Source organism: Leptosomus discolor, chromosome Z, assembly GCF_034619465.1.
Source record: "Leptosomus discolor isolate bLepDis1 chromosome Z, bLepDis1.hap2, whole genome shotgun sequence".
Classification (NCBI taxonomy): Eukaryota; Metazoa; Chordata; class Aves; order Leptosomiformes; family Leptosomidae; genus Leptosomus; species Leptosomus discolor.
This window is the reverse complement of record NC_141419.1, coordinates 80,864,459-80,882,436: the sequence shown is the minus strand read 5'-3', so window position 1 is coordinate 80,882,436 and position 17,978 is coordinate 80,864,459. Positions and strand designations below refer to the sequence as shown.

The 17,978-nt window shown below is 39.7% G+C and overlaps 1 protein-coding gene across 1 annotated transcript; it reads right to left on the bottom strand.

Annotated features, from left to right (window-relative positions):
* Positions 1-1,312: 1,312 nt before the first annotated feature.
* On the bottom strand, positions 1,313-16,051 carry C1QTNF3 (C1q and TNF related 3). The gene is made up of 6 exons (XM_009951390.2): positions 15,764-16,051; positions 10,614-10,725; positions 7,894-8,048; positions 4,257-4,386; positions 2,927-3,026; positions 1,313-1,472 (listed from the first exon to the last, which is right to left on the bottom strand). The coding sequence occupies exons 1-6, from the start codon at positions 16,049-16,051 to the stop codon at positions 1,313-1,315; spliced, it is 945 nt and encodes a 314-aa protein (XP_009949692.1).
* Between the last annotated feature and the right edge of the window lie 1,927 nt (positions 16,052-17,978).

The window sequence follows — 17,978 nt, the reverse complement described above, 5'->3', positions numbered from 1 at the left end:
ACATGTTTTCCTAACCCGATCTGCTTGTTATACATTACTGGCAGGTAATGCCTGGTTAAAATGTAATTTATATTTTGTTAGCTTGTGTTTGGAGAGCCAGAATGTGCAGAAGATACATTCAAACTTCACTATTGTCTTAGTATATTGAGTGCTGGTTCTGATGAAAAGAACATAGCAAGACAGAATTTCAGGTACTCACATTTTGAAAAGCTGATGGCAAATATTAATGCTGAAGAATGGCCCATTTCACTGTGACCAGAACTTCTGAGCCAGCCAGCGTTTGCTTAAATATTGAACTAGGTTAGCTGCTGCTTTGCTAGACTGCAATGTCTTTTCCTGAAATACGGGTTCTTGGAAGGCTGCTAGGAAAACTGTATCAACAACTTCACTGTTAAGTAAATATGCAATATTAAAAGGTACATCATTTTGAAAGAGCTCCAAACTCTACAAAGTGTGTGTTTCTCTGTGCTGTAGGCATATCCTAACTTCTCCAGGATATATGCCTCTGCTTTGACACTTTACATTCAGTTACATCAAGTTTTAATGATTTGAAGGCTAGGAAGAAACATTACTGTTCCCCTGTCTGATCCCCTTACACTGCAGGCTAAATTACCTTAGTTTCAAGCTGCTACTAAGGCAAGAATTACTACCACTCTTTTTTAAGAGAGAGTGAGCATAAATATATACTAAAGATCTATGAAAAATGACACCAGATACATCTTCAGAGGTTTGAGATGGTAATGCAATAAACCTGAATCCTTGACATCTTTATTTTCACATTTTTTTCTTCTATTTGTGAAGTTCATTCTAGTCCAGTAAAAACTTCTTCCTTTAAATCTGGTCTCAGCTGAGCCTACTTATAATTCATCCAGACCTGGTTCCATGACGCAAACTTAAATGAACATGTACTAAGAACTGAATAAATGAACAGAAAAACCTGAATCAGTTGTTCAGTTCCTGACATACACCTAAGTATATTTACAGACCAAATTGGCTTTACTGCGCAAACCGCTCTCTAAATTGTTTTAACTGCTTTTCCTTTGTTTTTCAGTCACTCTGGAGAAAAAGGCAATAGCAACATATAACAATTCACTAGATACAACCCAGATGACAATACATCTTCTGTGAATCTTTGTGTCAGCTACCCCACATATTCAGCTCATCTCTGACACACAAACAGCAATGCATTGCAGCAAAACAAGCCTTCTCGATCTTTCAATGTTGTGATGCTATTCCACAGTCCAGAGAAAAATACCAGTTCGAAAAAAGAAGGTTCCTCAGCTAAAGATCTATTGGGTTATTTATTTTTTTTTTACTTGGTTTCAAAAAGAAGAAACCCAGCAAAGGTGGAGAAGCGTTGATGGTCCCCATGGAGGGCTCCGTTTCCCATTCGCAGCCAAACTTCATCTCCCTTAGCAAGCTTTAGGACTGCACTGTTTCCTGAAGTGTCTGCTTTCCCTTTTGATTCATAGCTAAGGATGAATATTTTAACAAGTCAGCTTTTTGTTTCTCAACAATGATCAAGCAAACAACTTTAAAAAAAAAAAAAAGAATCCAAGAAAGCACATTGTTCTGAGCTTGTCCTGAGTAAAACTTCCTTGAAAGACTTGCCAACATCTTTTCAGCTTTATGAGGAAATTTTGGCATCTTTCTGCCTTTGATCTCCTAGTCAAATTTTCCACGTTACCTAATTGCACCATTTCATCCCTTTCTGAAATTCTGGATGTTTAGCTTACATATATTTTCCAGGGCACAGGAACAAATTTGTTGTTTAAAATAAAACTCTGCTCATTCATCACAACACTCCAGATTTCCTGTGATGCTTTTTTTCCCTTGGTTTAATCTCAGCGAATTTTAAATGCCTTCATGTCAGGAGTCTCATGTGACCTGAGCCTCTGTGCTCCTGGCACAGGCAGTGGGCAGAGCACACTCCATCCTGAGACCTTTTGTTGGAATGTAGATACATTCAATATGGGACAACCTGCTGGCTTTGCAGGAGTGTTGGTTCCCTTTCTTCCACCTGCTGCCTCTTCTGATGTCAGTTTGTCAGGGGAAAAAATTGGGCACCTTTTCTTTTGCAGGAAAGGTCTGCTGGGGATGAAACACCCTTTGGCGGTGCCTCAGGGACAGGCTGTTGAAGAAACCTGGACAGCTTAAATGAACCTGCTGTCATCTAGGTGCCTAAAATCCAGTGTAGTCAATCTAAGATTTTGTGTCTGTTTATTCAGGCTCAGGACAGAAGCTTGGTTTTGGCATCAGACCCCTGCTTAGTATTAAAGAAATAATATTTTTTCAAACATACTTTTTTCAGATATCCATCCATCTGGCTACAAGCTTCTTGACCTGATCCTTACAGAAGCTGATAAGCTAGAAGCGGATCCTATTCTTGATGATCCTCCAGCTAACACAAAGAGTTCAGAAACCTTTTATTCAAAGCGTGTTAATGATAACAAAGCCAGTAAATGGAGGACCTTTGCTTCTTACTCATCCTTACTAATGCAGTTTAAATGCTTTCCACCTTTAAACTAAATTGCTCTCTGCTAACCTTTAACGAGACTGTAACTAGTTGCTGAGCACTTCATTATGCCCTTTCTCTGACAGGCAAAGTGAGGATGAAGGTATGTTTTAGTAGAATGACAGCATGTTACCACTGGACTGCAACGCTGACTTGCAGTGCTAATTCTTTTCACCTGAGCTTTGAGGAACTTGTGATCAAGGCTGAATTTTAGGTGCAGGATCTGTGGCTGGTATGATCCACATTTTCAAGTTGAGGAGGGCAAAATACAATGGTTTTTCTTTGTTGGTTATTTTACCTTACATAATTTCTTTGAAGAATGAACAATTTCACGTTTCTTGAAATGTTAGCAAGATATCACATCTCTGCAAGCGTGTCTTTTGCATTAAAATGGCGTGCCCCTTCACTTACCTGTATAAGCTGAAAACTGTATTACCGTTATGCATTAGGTACACGTACACTTCCTCCACATCTTCATGTTTCATCATATTGAAGGTGAAGAAATACACCCCTGAAAAGATTACCAAATATAGCATTTGCTTCATAGAGGGAAGTAGTCATGCTAGAGACTTGTGCCTCTTAGTCAGAAAGCATAACAGCTGAGGCCAAAATTAACTTCTAGATGTCAGTGGGTATTTTGCTTCTGCTTATAGTATGCCAAAATCTGATTGACTTTTATGCTGCATATGGCAGGTGTTCAGCCACATCCTGTTCCAGAGCAATGACTGTATTTGAACATGGCAGGACCACTAATCCCTTCCTTCTTACTAAAAGGGAGATTTCCCAGAGGCTGAGTCTAGTGACCCCTCTCTCTCACCTTTTTTCCTTACCTTCTTGCTCCTGCCCTCTACCAGAAGAGCAGCCTCCAGACCAGCTTGGCCTCAGAGGCAGTCAGACAGACAGCCAGCATGTCACCCAGGTCAGGCAGGGCATGAGTGGTTTTAGCAGCACCCACTGCTGCTCACCTGGCCATATCGCATCCTGAACAATACGATGTGGCCACCACTTTCTCTTCTTGCACAACACACCCTGAACATCACCCGTTTTCTTTTTAGCTCTTTCTCTGTCTGAAAGGTGCCACCAGTGTTGCCAGTGCAACCATGTTATGTGTCATGAGCTCTACAAGGCTCCCCCAGGTGGGAAGACAAGCTCCTGCTTCCTGAACAGTAAGTCTGTTGACCGTGCAATGGGAGCTTGGAGTTTGCATCAAAGTCATTAAATGATTGTGGGTACCAGTTTATCGACTTCCAAATATACAGTAACCTCAAAAGGAAGCAGCTGTGAGGACACATACCCCTGTCAGTAAGATGTGCTACAGCAAGCTTGGAGGACCTGACTCTTATTTAATCTAATATAATTTACCATAGCAGTGAGTATATGAATGGCAGGGTGTGAAAGGCCAAGTGAAGGAAGGTAGTTTCAGGCTTTGTGTAGACATGTTTTTTGTTATGGTCCTGCCTTCTCTGTCTCCCATTGCTCTTCCTGCGCCACAGCAGTGTAAGAGGAGGGGTTGATGTAGCTGAAAAATAACTGAAGGAAAACTGTAATGCCTCATTTCCAGCCACACATCTGCTACAGGCCAGCTGGCAGATGAACTGGCATGAAAGAAGAAACAAGAGCTATGCAGAGTGAGTGTCATCAATGCCTTGTGCAAAGGCAGTTAACAAGTTTCTTGTCATTATTGACCACGCTTCTCCCTGTAGCTCCCAGAATTGCATTATTTTGTTTTGCAAACACTCACCATTCACTGGAGCACCAAATCTCCCAGTCATGACATCAAAAAAATTCCCAACGTTGGTTTCGACACTACTGAAGATGATCCCGCTGTTCTGGTTGCTGAAGTGAGTAGCCATGGAAGCCATGAACGCGACCTGCAAAAATGCCATTCTTATTCAGGCAGTTGTTCAAAAAATGCAGGTGTGCAGAGGAATCGGCTACAGGATTTTTTCCTGCACTTGCTGTCTGTTTGTTTTCCTGACAGAGATGTTCCTCTAGGGCCTGCTCCAAGGCCATTAAACTCCAGTAACAAAACTCCCATTGAACGAAACTGGAAGAGGACTAGGCTTCTTACATTCAATTGGACTATTCATGACTGTAAAAGTAAGTGTATGGGCAAGCATTTGCAGGGTCAGGACCTTCGTTTGTGATTTTACTTATTTTTAAGTCTCCCTAGAGCAATGCTACAGAAAACTGCTATTGAAATGGATGGTGTTTCCAACAACAGTGATTTAATTATTTTTTATATATTCTCCAGTGCATTTAGACTGGATATCACTTTTAACTGAATGTGTGAAATAAATAAGGCTTGGTAAAATCTGTACACATTAGTATTTCTTGCTAACTGCCTTCAGAGATACATTAAGCATTTTTATTAGAGGTCCTCTAGGGGTGCAGTTGCTGGGACTCACCATTCAGTGCTTCTCTCTTACCAGTTGCCCTGCACCCTCAGTCAAGACAACAGAGGGTGGTGGAGACCAAAAGGGGAAACTAAGAAGGTGAAAACTGTGCCTCAAATTCATGTTACACTTCTTGCAGTGAGACATACTGGCTGTGGAAAATGTTTCTTAGAAAGCAGTGCAAAATCTCCCACACTGGAAAATTCAAACTACCCTCAGCAAGATACCAGGGAACAAGCCTGCCAAATTCCATGGGCAGGGACGGGGGTTATCTCTTCTGTGACTCTATGATCCCTACACTTGACTGCCAGTAAATGGGGTACAGACAGAACGGCTGCACCTCGATGCCAGAAAGCCACATAGTGACTTGGCATTTTATCTCTGTCTCTTAACTTCTTAGATGAGAAGTGTTCGATTACAGTTGTTACTGCCCCTCACAAAAATTACATTTTTCGTGAGATTCCAGCTATACTGGTATTAAAAAAACCACCCCAAACTTCTTTTGATTTCAGATCCAAATGAGAACAAAACCAAAACAGGCAAAATCAAATGCAAGTCTGGATCCAACAATGGAAATCATTAGCCATCTGCTCAGAAATTTGAGGAGCTCCAGATGTGAGCTTGGGCTGATTTTCCTTATCCCTGCGTGAATGCATTTTCTATGATGGTAAATTGTTAGCTTCTTGCTTCTCAGCCAGGATCACATCAAAGTTCAACATGTATTAAAGGAAAGCAGCTGCAATTGCAGCTTGCTGGAATTTATTGCTTTTTGTCTAGGTTCCATTTCATATTCTCTTTGACCCCAAGCTACTTTTCTTGGGCTGATCAGAAAAGTTGAAAAAGATGTCCTTTCTCCCTAGGTCTCATTTTGAAGTAGCAGATCAACGTGGACATGCCAAGTCCTTCAAAATAATCCTGTACTTAAACCAGTATTGTATTCAAAAGTGTTTTCTCCTCTACCGACCCCTGCTCTAGAATTCTTAAGCATGATGTTAACAAGAAATTATATGCTATACTGTGTAAAGAATTTTTAAACACATCTGTTAAAAACCGTGATGGAATTTTACTTCGAAATAAGTATTGCAGTATGAGCTCTTTCATTATTCAGTTTTAATTAAATTACTGCCACTATATTTATGTAAGAAAAAAATGCTGATAGCTTACTTTAAATTTGCAAAAGGATTTTTGTTGAATGTAATTACAATATGTTTTTAAGACACTGTCAATTCCAGTTAATTCTTTAAGAATACTTAAATAATACTGCTTTATTTCAAAAGTCCAGTAATTTTGGAAACTATTTTCATTGTGAATTTTATTCTGTGCAATTATCCCATCCTCATGCAACCTAGGGCGGACAATCCAAACATGCACAATGCCAAGAAATCCAACACCATATTCCCATACTGCACACATTGGTTGTACTGTTGATTTTGCTGTTAAATTGCATGCCTTTTATGAGGATATAAAACATATATGAATGACTGTTATTGGGAAAGAGTGTCCTTCAGTGAAAAGGTGTACACCTGTAAACAGATCAGAACTTCAGTTTTCCACACAGCTGCAGTGTTTAGAAGTGGGTTGGTTTTTTTTTTTGCGTGTTTGCTACATCCCAGTTTGTCCCTTCTGTGGTGAACTTGGTTTGGGGGATAAGAATCAGATCAAGACTAAGACACTTCCATTAAAGTGCGTACGTGTGAGTGAGATATAGACTCCCTTGCGGTTTCAGGAGACCTGTGTGCTCTGTGGTGTCTGGTTGCTCCTTTGCCCAAAAGCAGCAGTGACTGTTAGATTAAGCTGAGTTTCTCTTCTAGATCCTCAGTAACTGTAATGGAAGCTTAGATGCGTCACTTACATGTAGGCTGTCTGGAACTGAATCTGACTGCAATCACTTGCCCATGCTCATAGTGCCATCTGAAGTGCTTTAGGATTCTCCCACATGGGGCTGGTTGAAGAAGCCCCTTCCACAGTGGCAGGAAGGATACATCTCAAAGCCTTGCCATGCATCTAAATCTTGCCTTTAGCACCTTGGCTGTGCTACATCACAGAGATAGTCAAGTTTTCCTGCTACTGCAGATGAACTGTTCACGTATTGCTACACTGCAGCATACAGTGTGGACAACTCTTTTAAATCCCCTTTGCAACAGCAACCAAGGATCTTAGTTATCCAAGACCCATTTACTTTTGTATGCCTTAAGAACTGGACTACACCATGTCTCCACTACATATACTTAAGCTTTCCACCTTCTGCCAGATTCCTGGGACATGAAGAAGCTCTAATCCAAAAGGTATGTGACTATGCTAACACGGTGTTGAGCCCAAACAAACATACCCCATCTCTCAGCAGAACTTATCAGCTCAGGCTTGAACCCATGTTTTAACACTCATCTGGCTTTTGGGTAGTTCATACATGCTTCTCCACATATTTGAGGTATCTAGACATATAAAACCGCAGATAGCTACTGAGGCATGTTTTTCAAAACCAGAGGACTTCTGTCTGCACTCAGAGGTTTTGACCCCATACTTTGAGGAGCTGGATACATAGGCTTCTGAGAATCTCACAAAGCCTGACTGACCTGAGAACCATGGGCCTGAGTGACTCCTTTACTCTTTTCATCTGCCATAGAAAGCACAGTTACGTATGTGATACAGCTGGATAGAAAAATTATAGTCCCCACTATTCTCCTTTAATGACCCAGATACTGGCTTTCTGCCCTAAAAGGGAACCATACATGTTTCTTCCTGCCCTTTTCTCAGCTGGATTCTTACTCTAAAGAAAGACTAAGCCCTGATTTCTTTCTTTTCCAGGAAGATCTGTCAGAGCATATTTGTCAGTCACGACAAGGGCTATATATGTCTCTCACTATGTTAATTTACAGGGGAATTTGCTTTTTAAGTATCTTACAGTAGTTAGGTGCTGTTTTTCAGAGAAGAAAACCATAACCTGAGGACTGCTGCAACCAACACAAGCCAGAGATTTTGTACCTGTAGCTCTGGAGGAATCCCAGGGTAACCCTTCTCGCCTTTGGGTCCATGATGGCCTCGCTCTCCCCTTGGTCCCATATCTCCTTTGTCTCCTTTCTCACCTTTGGCTCCTTCCTGGCCAGTTGCTCCATTATTTCCATTGTTTCCATGGTTTCCTTAAAGGAGACAGAACTTTCTATTTAACTTAAATAATCTCATATAATATTATTTTAACATATAACTGTGACAGGGTCCTTTTCCACTGCCTTGCAACACATGGACTTTTCAGTACTGTATAACCCAGCTTGAGCCGTGATAGAGAAGAAACAGCTGTGTGGTTAAGCGGAAGATGAAGGTGTTGATAAGCAAGTTTCCAGAAGGACGTCAGTTGATGTTTAAGAGTTAACTCTCATGCTGTCTTCGTGTTGCTGTATCAACTGCTAATGTCTCCACTCATTGCATTGTTGGGGAAACCTGCAAAGACAACACCTCAGAGAACATGAGGCCCAATGAAAGTGAAAGCCACTGCCTAGTGACGCATACCAGCTGGCCTGTATGAGCAGTCCTGCTTTTTCTTTTGTGTAAAACTTATTTCCTGCTAATTTAGGCTAATTAAGAGAGGATAAGACAATTTTGAATAACGTTTTGCTGTCTTTGAAACATGTCTACACAAGTGAAGTATGGCTGTAGCCTTAAACTAGCTAAATGACCCATCTGATCCAAAAATGGGAGAGTGTGTATTCTCAGGGTGCTGGCTGGCTAGCTTTGATTGATTGCATGTTCCCAGATTTAAAGAAAGACAAAATTTTTATAATTAAGCTTTTCTAAGATTGCTTCTTGCAAAAAGGGTCATTATAAAAACATATTCCTGCATCTACAGTGTTACTTCCTGATATTTACTGAGGAAATTACTGAGCAAACACCTATGCAACTGACAACATTTTAAAGATGGTTAGAATCACTGAGCAATTATTATGCCTACCTGAAGCAAAAGCCTGACCTTTCAATTAATTACTCAGGGGATTAATTAGTGTCATCATTGTTCTAATTCTACCTGATTTGAAATTAGATTCTTTGCCACTGTGCTTGTTCTCTGATTAGTCACTCTGGTTATGAATTTACAGGAAGAATGGTGTGTGAGATCAAATCTAATGATTAAGTGACTCTTCAGAGGCTTTGTATTGAGCAAAATATTTACTTCAAACAAGGAGGCTAAATGGTGGAAGAAATTAGGCAAATTTTTGTTTGGATAGAGAAATCAGTAACTTAGAAACAAGAATGATCCTTCATGCAAAGCCAAAACAACTTCTTTATCAGTTCAGAACAGAAGTTTGCAAGTGACATTTGGTTCAATCAAGGGAAAAGCAGCTGTTGTTCCCCTTACGGGCACAACGATATGAAATGCAGCAGATGAAGGAGACAGAGAAACTGCAGGGTGCAGAAGGTTGCTGTTGACCATATGTTTGTGGCATCCTGCAGTGGCAAGAAAGTGTGACTGAGATACATCCTCATGTGAGGAAAGGGCAAAGCTGGGGCTGGGCTGTGTCCCATTATGTCCACTGCAGCCTTGAAAGTGAGGGTCTAATACAAAATCATGTCCTGCTTCTAAGAAGCCAACAATGTATTAATCATAATTAATATCTCTGCACAAGAAGCTTCACCATTACATTTCTCTTCTGTAATGGTCAATGGTATTTTTGTAAAGGGTTGATGCAGCAGCAGTTCACAGCAGGCTAATACAAAATATGCCTATTACTTTGTTTTGCCAAAGGTCAAGGTAACCATTTATTTCAGGATTTTGCCAACTGAAGACAGTTCTTGAAACACTTCATTCACTCAGATTTAACTTCATAACAGTCAGATTTAACTGTAAACTCTTTCTGCCAAAAATCACTACATTAGTTTTTGTGTGTGTGGTTACCTGTCATGTCTGTTACTGTCAGTACATTTGTGAGACAGAAGGATTATGAAATTGCTTTTTTATTATGATAACATAAGAGGTAATCTTTTGAAGATAAGACAAATCTGTCAGTCAGTGACATGTTTGCATTATATGTCTGCTTTAGGAACGGTGATTTTCAAATCCCTGAAAGCAGCTGCTGTAACAAACTTATACCAACATGCAACTAACTGCCTTTTTCCCTTCTCTAGGTTCTTCTTTTTCCACGCCAATTATCAGATCAAAGTATGCCCTTTTCTTGTGTATCTTGCTCTTCTGTGTGCATTTTAATGGAAAAAAAAAAGAAAGTACTTTTTATTATGGAAGACAAGAAGAAAGAAGGAAAAGAAATTTCTATGAGAGAACAGAAGGACATGTGCCTCTGTGAAATACTGGCTAGCAGTATGCCAGATGAAAAAAAGCTCCTGAATACAGTACACAATAGCATAGCTGGATATTCAAGGTGACTGCAATAATCAACTCCAGGGAACCAGTTTGTTCAACTTTAATGGAAGCTTCATGCTGCTTTAAGAAGAGAAACCAATTTGCCCTGGAAATGCAATGAGATTACTTTCAGTATGAATATGTGAGAGACGAATTTTAATAACAAATGGGTTTTCACTAGAAAAGACTTGAGTCTAATTGAAAATCTATGTCTCCCCAGAAATTACAGAAAAACTTTTTCCTGAATCTGTCCCCAAATACTGATGTTTGGACCATTCTCTGCTATTTCATAGAATAGCCGGTAATTTATAGCCTGTAATTAGACTGATCAAAAAAATGAATGAGACTTCATCTTTACCTGGCATCCCAGGAGGCCCAGGAGGTCCTGGGGGCCCTTGGTAGAGTCGAACTCCAAAGTCACCACGGCAGCAGGAGCTACAGTCTGGATTCTGTGGTCCAGTTTGTGGGGGCTAAATGCAGAAAAATACATTTTAAATAGCTCATTCATGCAGGGCATCAATCATATGCATGTTGGTTACAGGGTCTTCATTATATATTCTCTGTTTATACATTTGGCAAGTTTTCAAAACACTTCTTATCTGGGCTGAAATCTCCCATTCTTGGGTCGTCCCTAAAGATGTTATTTTTGGAAGATTTAAGGAATAGCTCTTCAAGTGTTCTAAGAGCTATATAAATATTAAAAAAATAACTCATCCTGTCAAATAATGAGGGTTTCGAAAATAAAATAATACCAAGTAATGAAAGTTAGTTGCGTTCCTATCCCGCTTTTTGCTGATCCCACATTTCGGCTGACCTTTGTTGACAAACAAGCCTATGTACTACAAGTGGTAAGACACACAAGGGACTTCATTTGACCTTCAGCAATGAACTATCCTCCATGAAACAAAGAAAACTGTGTTGGACTGCCTGAAGGAGATGTTAGAAAATGTGCGTGCAGCATATTCCTGTTCATGGCCACAGATGTGCATATTTACAGGCTGCTAAAGCTGTGAGAGCCTAAAAGAATGCCAAGATAGGTGATAAAAATTTGAACTGACCACAACACCTGGTGTTAGGGGCATTTGATTATTTGTAGTTGTGGGTGTGTAGCTATGAAAACCTGTTTATATGCTGAAACTAATATAGCAGCATAAATAAACTAATGAGTTTATTATACACAGCTCAGCTACTGCGATAATAGTTTGATAATAGTTTGATAATAGTTTGATAATAGTTTTGTTTCAGTGCTTTTCTTTCCCATGTTATTGTATTTATAATAATGGAGTCTAATTTGATCCTGGCTGGATTTCATAACTAGGCTTTTGCAATAATTTAGCGGTCACAAATCTTCCAATGGGTCAGTTGAGGTAGAGGTCCAGGGCTTGATTTTGTTTCTCTACCTCCTTCTCATTTTTCCCTCTTTGTTTCTTTTTCCCTACATTCTTTGCTGTGATCCTGAGGTGTAAATTTGCAGTTCTTTAATGCTGGAGGGGAATAGTTACACCAATCCGACTGCTACTTTTCTCTAATCATTCTACTATTTGTCTTCTTTCCCTTTGTTTCCACTCATCTTTGTCGTCCTCAAATTACTTGCCTAATGCAGACCTATTGGTTTAGTGGCAGCAAACGAGCCTCTGGTGGGATGGGTGCTGCCAAATAAACATATAGATGTGCTGTGTTCCTGCCCTTGGTCATCAGCTGGCTTTATCTGAAACACTAAAGCTTTCTGCCTGTGTTTTGAATGATACCAAGCACACCTCCAGAATTCATTAATTTCAAGAGGCTTGGGAGTTCCTGTTTGTGGATATAGAAAACCCCCTTTCATGCCACCAAAATACTGCAACTCCTCCAATGGGACATCCACATGCCCTCTCCAGCTGGAACCACCAACAGTGGAGCTACCATGGGAATAAATGCTGACCTGACAGCTCAACAAATATTCTTCATATTCAAAGAGTTATGGAAATATTAAGACTTGCCAGTGGACAGAAGGGCTTCATATTTATGGGATTTTGGTCAATACTCAATTTTTACCTTAATTCTGGATAAGATCTATACTTTATAAGAAAAATTAGTTGTGCTTATTGGACTGTCTGTTCCTGGAGAACCTGTTTGTATCTTTCTTGGTGTTTTACCCCTCCCAGTTGTTTGGAAGAACATAACTGACAACCACCAGACACACTGTTTAAAGCTTTCCTAGTATGAGAGAAGAAGTAGCCCTGCTTTCAGCTCATTTTCAGTCCTTGAAGGGGAGCCACGTACAAGAGAACTGGATTTGCACAAGCATTTTGCACCATCTGAAATGCTAACATTGAGTGTTGCACTGAAATTAAAATCTCCATCTCTTTTTTGATAGTGCTTCATATTCACCTTAAATGAGGAGGCAAACTGCATACACACCTGCCAAGAGCAAATAAGTCGTATCAGCCTAGAAATATCCAAAGACTTAGAGCCGTGGACTGCAGGTAAGGGAAGGTTTGAATCCAGCAAACTGGACTGCATGTGAGACTCTCTCTGTGCAGGTACAAATTTTTTTTTTACCCAATGCACTGAAATCCTGAACAACATTATTAGCTAACCAGCTATGTTAGCATGAAATAAATACTAGTGCTGGTCAAAACCAAATGCTATTTGGCCTTAACTCTTGAAAACTTCAGCAGGTTATTACATGTGAAATGAGGCAAGTCCTGCCAGTCTGGTTGTATGAGAACAGTTCTACTGACTTCAAAATAACTACTTATGCAAGTCATAAAACAGTATTGACTTATTATCTTTACTGATCCTTTGACTAGGAGGAAAAAAATGTTCACAGTCAGCTGCCAAGAAAAATGAATATTCAGGATACTCTTTTAATCTCTAAAAACAGAGAACTTCTTGAAAAGTACATTTAAAGGGAAAACCTGTTCCTAAAGTAAAATTACACTCTAATGGTACAAAGATTAATTACAACCTACATGCCAAAGGTGTCCTATGCAGCCATTTGCACATAGTTTTATTGTGCAATAAATATTTGGCATTGCTTTAGAACATGAATATGATTTAGGAGCTTGTGAAATGCATCTGCCACATTGATATCCTAATACAGATAGAAAACTGGAAATATTTCTGAGGCTATTTGCTGAATTTCCTATGATTAATATGTAGGAAGCAGTTCTAGGCAACAGATGGTCTATAAAATTCCCTTAACTTAAAGCTGTGAAAGAATCACAATTGGAGACCCAGCCCTTTTTCACTTCCTGATTAATTTTACAGGTTTCTGTTATATTATCTAAAACAACGCAGAAGATGAGTAATGTACGTCTACCGTTTGTGGCTCCTTTTCTGAATGCAAAATAGTATGTCTTTGTGGGCAGTATGGCCCTCCATGCCTGTTCTCTAGCAAAGAATTAAACAAACCAAAATTGCCAAAATTCATGGTAAAACATCAGTAGGTTGAGAGGTACCTGAAGGTTTTCAAAGAGCAATCTGAAGACAATGTGTCTAGCATGGCTGTCCCCAGTCACTAAGAGCTCTTGTGCTTGGAAAATGCACATTGTATTTTACCTACGTTACCAGCAGTGTGGAAATAGGCCTTGTACACCATGCAGCAAAGAAAAATGCTGTTGTTTCTACTCCACAACAGGGAATGGGACCGTTGAAACCCTTTAGCAAGAGGGTGAAATTCTCCAGGCAGAGCTAAGGTAACCAAGAAAGTAGGGACTTAGGCATGAAACAGCTTTCAGATGGCTCAAGGGGAAGAAAAAGTTTTGACGTGAATTAAAACATATCCATGCCACCTTTGTTCTTCCTCTGCCTGGAAATCCCTGGAGTCTGGAGGCGGAAAATACCTATTGCGTCAGCCACTCTGTGATGGATTATCCCTGTCATGCATCTGCTAGTGCTCCATTTAATTTCAGTAAGCCAAAAATTGCATCATTTCCCCAGCAAAGATTGCTTGTTAAAGACGGTCTGGTAGGTAAATGACTGCCATCAGCTCTACTCAGACTTGCTGAGCTCAGTTTTAATGTCACAGCCTTTTACCCCAGCAGGCAACTCCAAACATGTTGCATTAAACATGTGAGACACATGCAGCCCAAACACAGTGACACTTTCTGTGAGGGAGAGTTTGGCCACTAAAAAAGTGGTATTTTTGTATTAAAACCTGCATTTTCTGAAATTATGTTGAGTTAAAGGGGAATCTTCTTTAAGTACCAGTAATACATGGTCTGTAGCATGCAGCTGCACAGTTCTCTGCAGTAAAGAGGTACACACACACTAGCTGGCTCACTGGACTATATACCTGACGGTTTACACTGTCTATATACTTCAAGTGCAATTTAACATACGTACAGTTAAATATCTATTTTGCTGAGTGTATTGGAGGAACATATAAGTCCTGCCCAAGAAATATGAAATGCAAAACACTGTAAAATTTAAATACAGGGAATATAATGGTGTATTAAACCTATTCCCATACTGGGATGTGTTTCAGTTCTTCAAGCCTAGGACAGGATTAAAATCAAATCTCTCCTGTGCTTATCATGAAGTAGGTTGTCATTCAATACTTGTCTGCATGTCCATGATTTTTTGAATTCAAAATATCATAGTTTGACCTGAAAGAGTTTTAAAAAACCCAAATGATAACAGGTGAACTATACAGGACTCTAACATTTCTATCATCAGCCATAGGAACAAAACACTCATGTCCTTGTTTCTAAAGAATATCAATCAACAAAAAAATTGAGTGGAATTTTGTTTTGCCTAGTGCTAGGAAGAGTTTCATTTTCTGCCCTTCACATTTTTACTTTTACATTTGGACTGCAATATCTTATGTATAATCAAATTATGCCATTTTCCTTTTGCTGCGAGCTAATGACTACAATGTCTAAAATACCATGTAGGAGGCATAAAAAGATTCCCAGTTTAAAATGTAGATATTACAGATGATTTAGTTTCATTCAGAGTCTTTTTTCCTCTGAAACTGTCAACTTGATATATATTATTAAATCTACTCATTACATTAGTATCTGTTTTTTCCAAGCTATTCCTTAGAACAAAAATTTTGAACACTCAGAATTTCATTGTTTGTCTCAAGCTCAAAAAATATACTTTATATACATAATTTTCAAGCAAAGTTATGCTCTGCTAATTGTATTTTTCCATATACCTCTATAAATTCCATAATTTTTCTTCACATCCAAATGAGTTAACATAATCTAATACTTTAATATATTGAACAAGTAATCCCTTGAAGTAATTAAGAGGCTGTATATCAGAATACATGATTGCACAGAATCACAGTTTCAGCAAAACAAAGTGCTGCTGTCTATGTGAAAACCAGTGTCCCCAACCACTGCTGGTTCTACCAGCTCATTAAAAGATCCTGTAAAGCAACCCAGCAGGATACAGACCAATACACTGCTTTAATAAAAGTAATTTCATAAATATATCACTAATAATCTTAGCAAAAAAAAAAAAAAAAAATCTCATTAGCTTTAAAGATATCTTTAGAAGATTAATTCAGAGTACCTGGACTCTATCTGAGGTAGTCAGTTCTACATCATCTACCTCTGGTCTCAGGACTTTTTGGTCTGTAGAAGTGCTATTATCAACAGTCCACTCTATAAGTTGGCTCCGCTGTTTCAATATTTCCCTGCTTCTGGAACCTTTATGGCCAGTCTGGTGGTGACTTTGCAATACTTTGGCCACTGGTTTATAAGATCTTCTGCTCACCTCCATGTATTCATCTTGACACAGGCAAAATGGAAGAAAAAATAAAGCCAGTAGATGCCAATTGATGAAATCCTTCTCTGCCATGTTATTAAAAATAATTTTTCAGGAGTCCAGCAAATGCCTTGCAGAAGAAGAACCTCTTTGCTGCACCAGGAGTTATGTGGTCCTTTCAGCTTTTCCACTAGTAAGCCTGGCACTGAGACCAGTACCAGGATTTATACGGTTGCGTGCAATAAATAAAACTAAAAATGCCAAAGTGACAGGATCCTTCATCCAAAATCAGTCATGCTCCTTTAAACAAACCAGGCATTATTCACCACCTCACCACCATGAGGAAAATTGATTTGTATGCTGGAAATGACCACAGCATTTAACGGACTCCCGTGGTCCCTATTTGGGGGCATTAAAAAATGTAGCACCTTTTCTTTGGCATGTTTTTGTTTAAGTGTGAAAAAATATGATGGAAATGGAGAACATGTGGCTAATGGTTTACTCTCCTTGATTAGACATGGAAAGGCTGTGAATTCACACTCCTAAATGTCTTTTGGACACAGTCCCCTTCCTTATTTGCCAGGAAATTCACACACACAACTGCGTCAGCCCAGTCCGAAAAATCCTTCCAAGAGCAATTAGGAAACAAAAGCACAAGAGGAGCTTTTGCATATGATCCTGACCCAATGGCTGTTTCTGACTATGCTTTTCATTCACTAAAAGAAAAATATTGAATTTTTGTCAGTTGGCCAACAGTAGAAGGAGACTGGGTAAGTAGCTCTGAAAAACTGGTTTGAATTCAGATTCATAGAGCCCCATTTCTCAGCATTAGTTCACGCTACTCAGCCAGGAGATATTTTTTCCCTTGAGTTCTTAGTGTTTTCTTAAATGCAACTGCCAAACCAAGTTTTATATCTTTGCTGCCAAGTAAATATAAATTTACCAGGGGCTTATTTCAGATGAAAAAAATCAAATCATATATATATAATAATATCCTTATTATATTTTTTGAACCACCCACTAGTATCCTGTAGAAAGCCACAACTGCAGAAAGCAGTTCTGCAAATGCGTACACATCCACATGCACACCCAGCCTTCCCAAGAGCAAGAGGCCCCTTGGCCTGTGAGAAACACTTCACTAGTACATGGCTACAGGAACATTAATGAAGGCATCAGTCCCAGGGAACGATCGCTGGCCCCGCAATGCGATGGACTGGCTCATACTCAAGCTGTTCAAGGCTGACTGCCCTGCATAGCCTTTGGCTGGGGCTCCTCTCTGGCGCTCTGTGGCCCTGAATTATCACACTTTTTTTCTTTTTTTAATTTTTTTCTTCTTGTTCAGTTGCCTGATGAAATATGAGGGTTGTGGTACAGGGTGCTATAGTGGATATTTTTAGAGCACAAGACTGAGGTTGCACGACCAAGGATGGAACATGAGGGTACTGGGAGCACTGGGGGCCTGTTGGGATGGTGTTGAAGGTTTAACCCATCCAGAAGGTAGTCTCTGAAGATAATGATCCACAAATATCACCTAGGCTTAATTTTGAGCGGGGGGGGGGAAATAGTGCACTCCAGAAGACATCCTGGGAACAAACCAGGATGTGACCAACTGGAAGGCCAAGACCCACCAGTGAAATGAGGTGCTAAATTATTCAATAATGTGAAAAGCGTTAAGCACACCAGCATGCTACGGCAGCAAAGTGTAACAACACAGGCAATGCCAAACAAGCGAAATGAGTTACATCTGCTAAAATGCCCCAGCTTCATTACAGCTGCAAGAGGCAGCCATCATGTGTCTTCACTCCCTGGCATATTACTGAGATGGGGATGACGTACAGAGCATCTGAAGAAACTAAGCCTAATCTTAATCCTAGGTGAAATCATCAGAAACCATGGTTTTGACCCCAAGTAAGGAGAATAAGGCTTAAGTAGCAAGGATTTTGAAAGGGGCTGTGGCTCTCCTGTCTAAATGGAAGACGAGCCCAGAAGAGAGGTCGGTGATGGGAAGGCTGTTCATTCA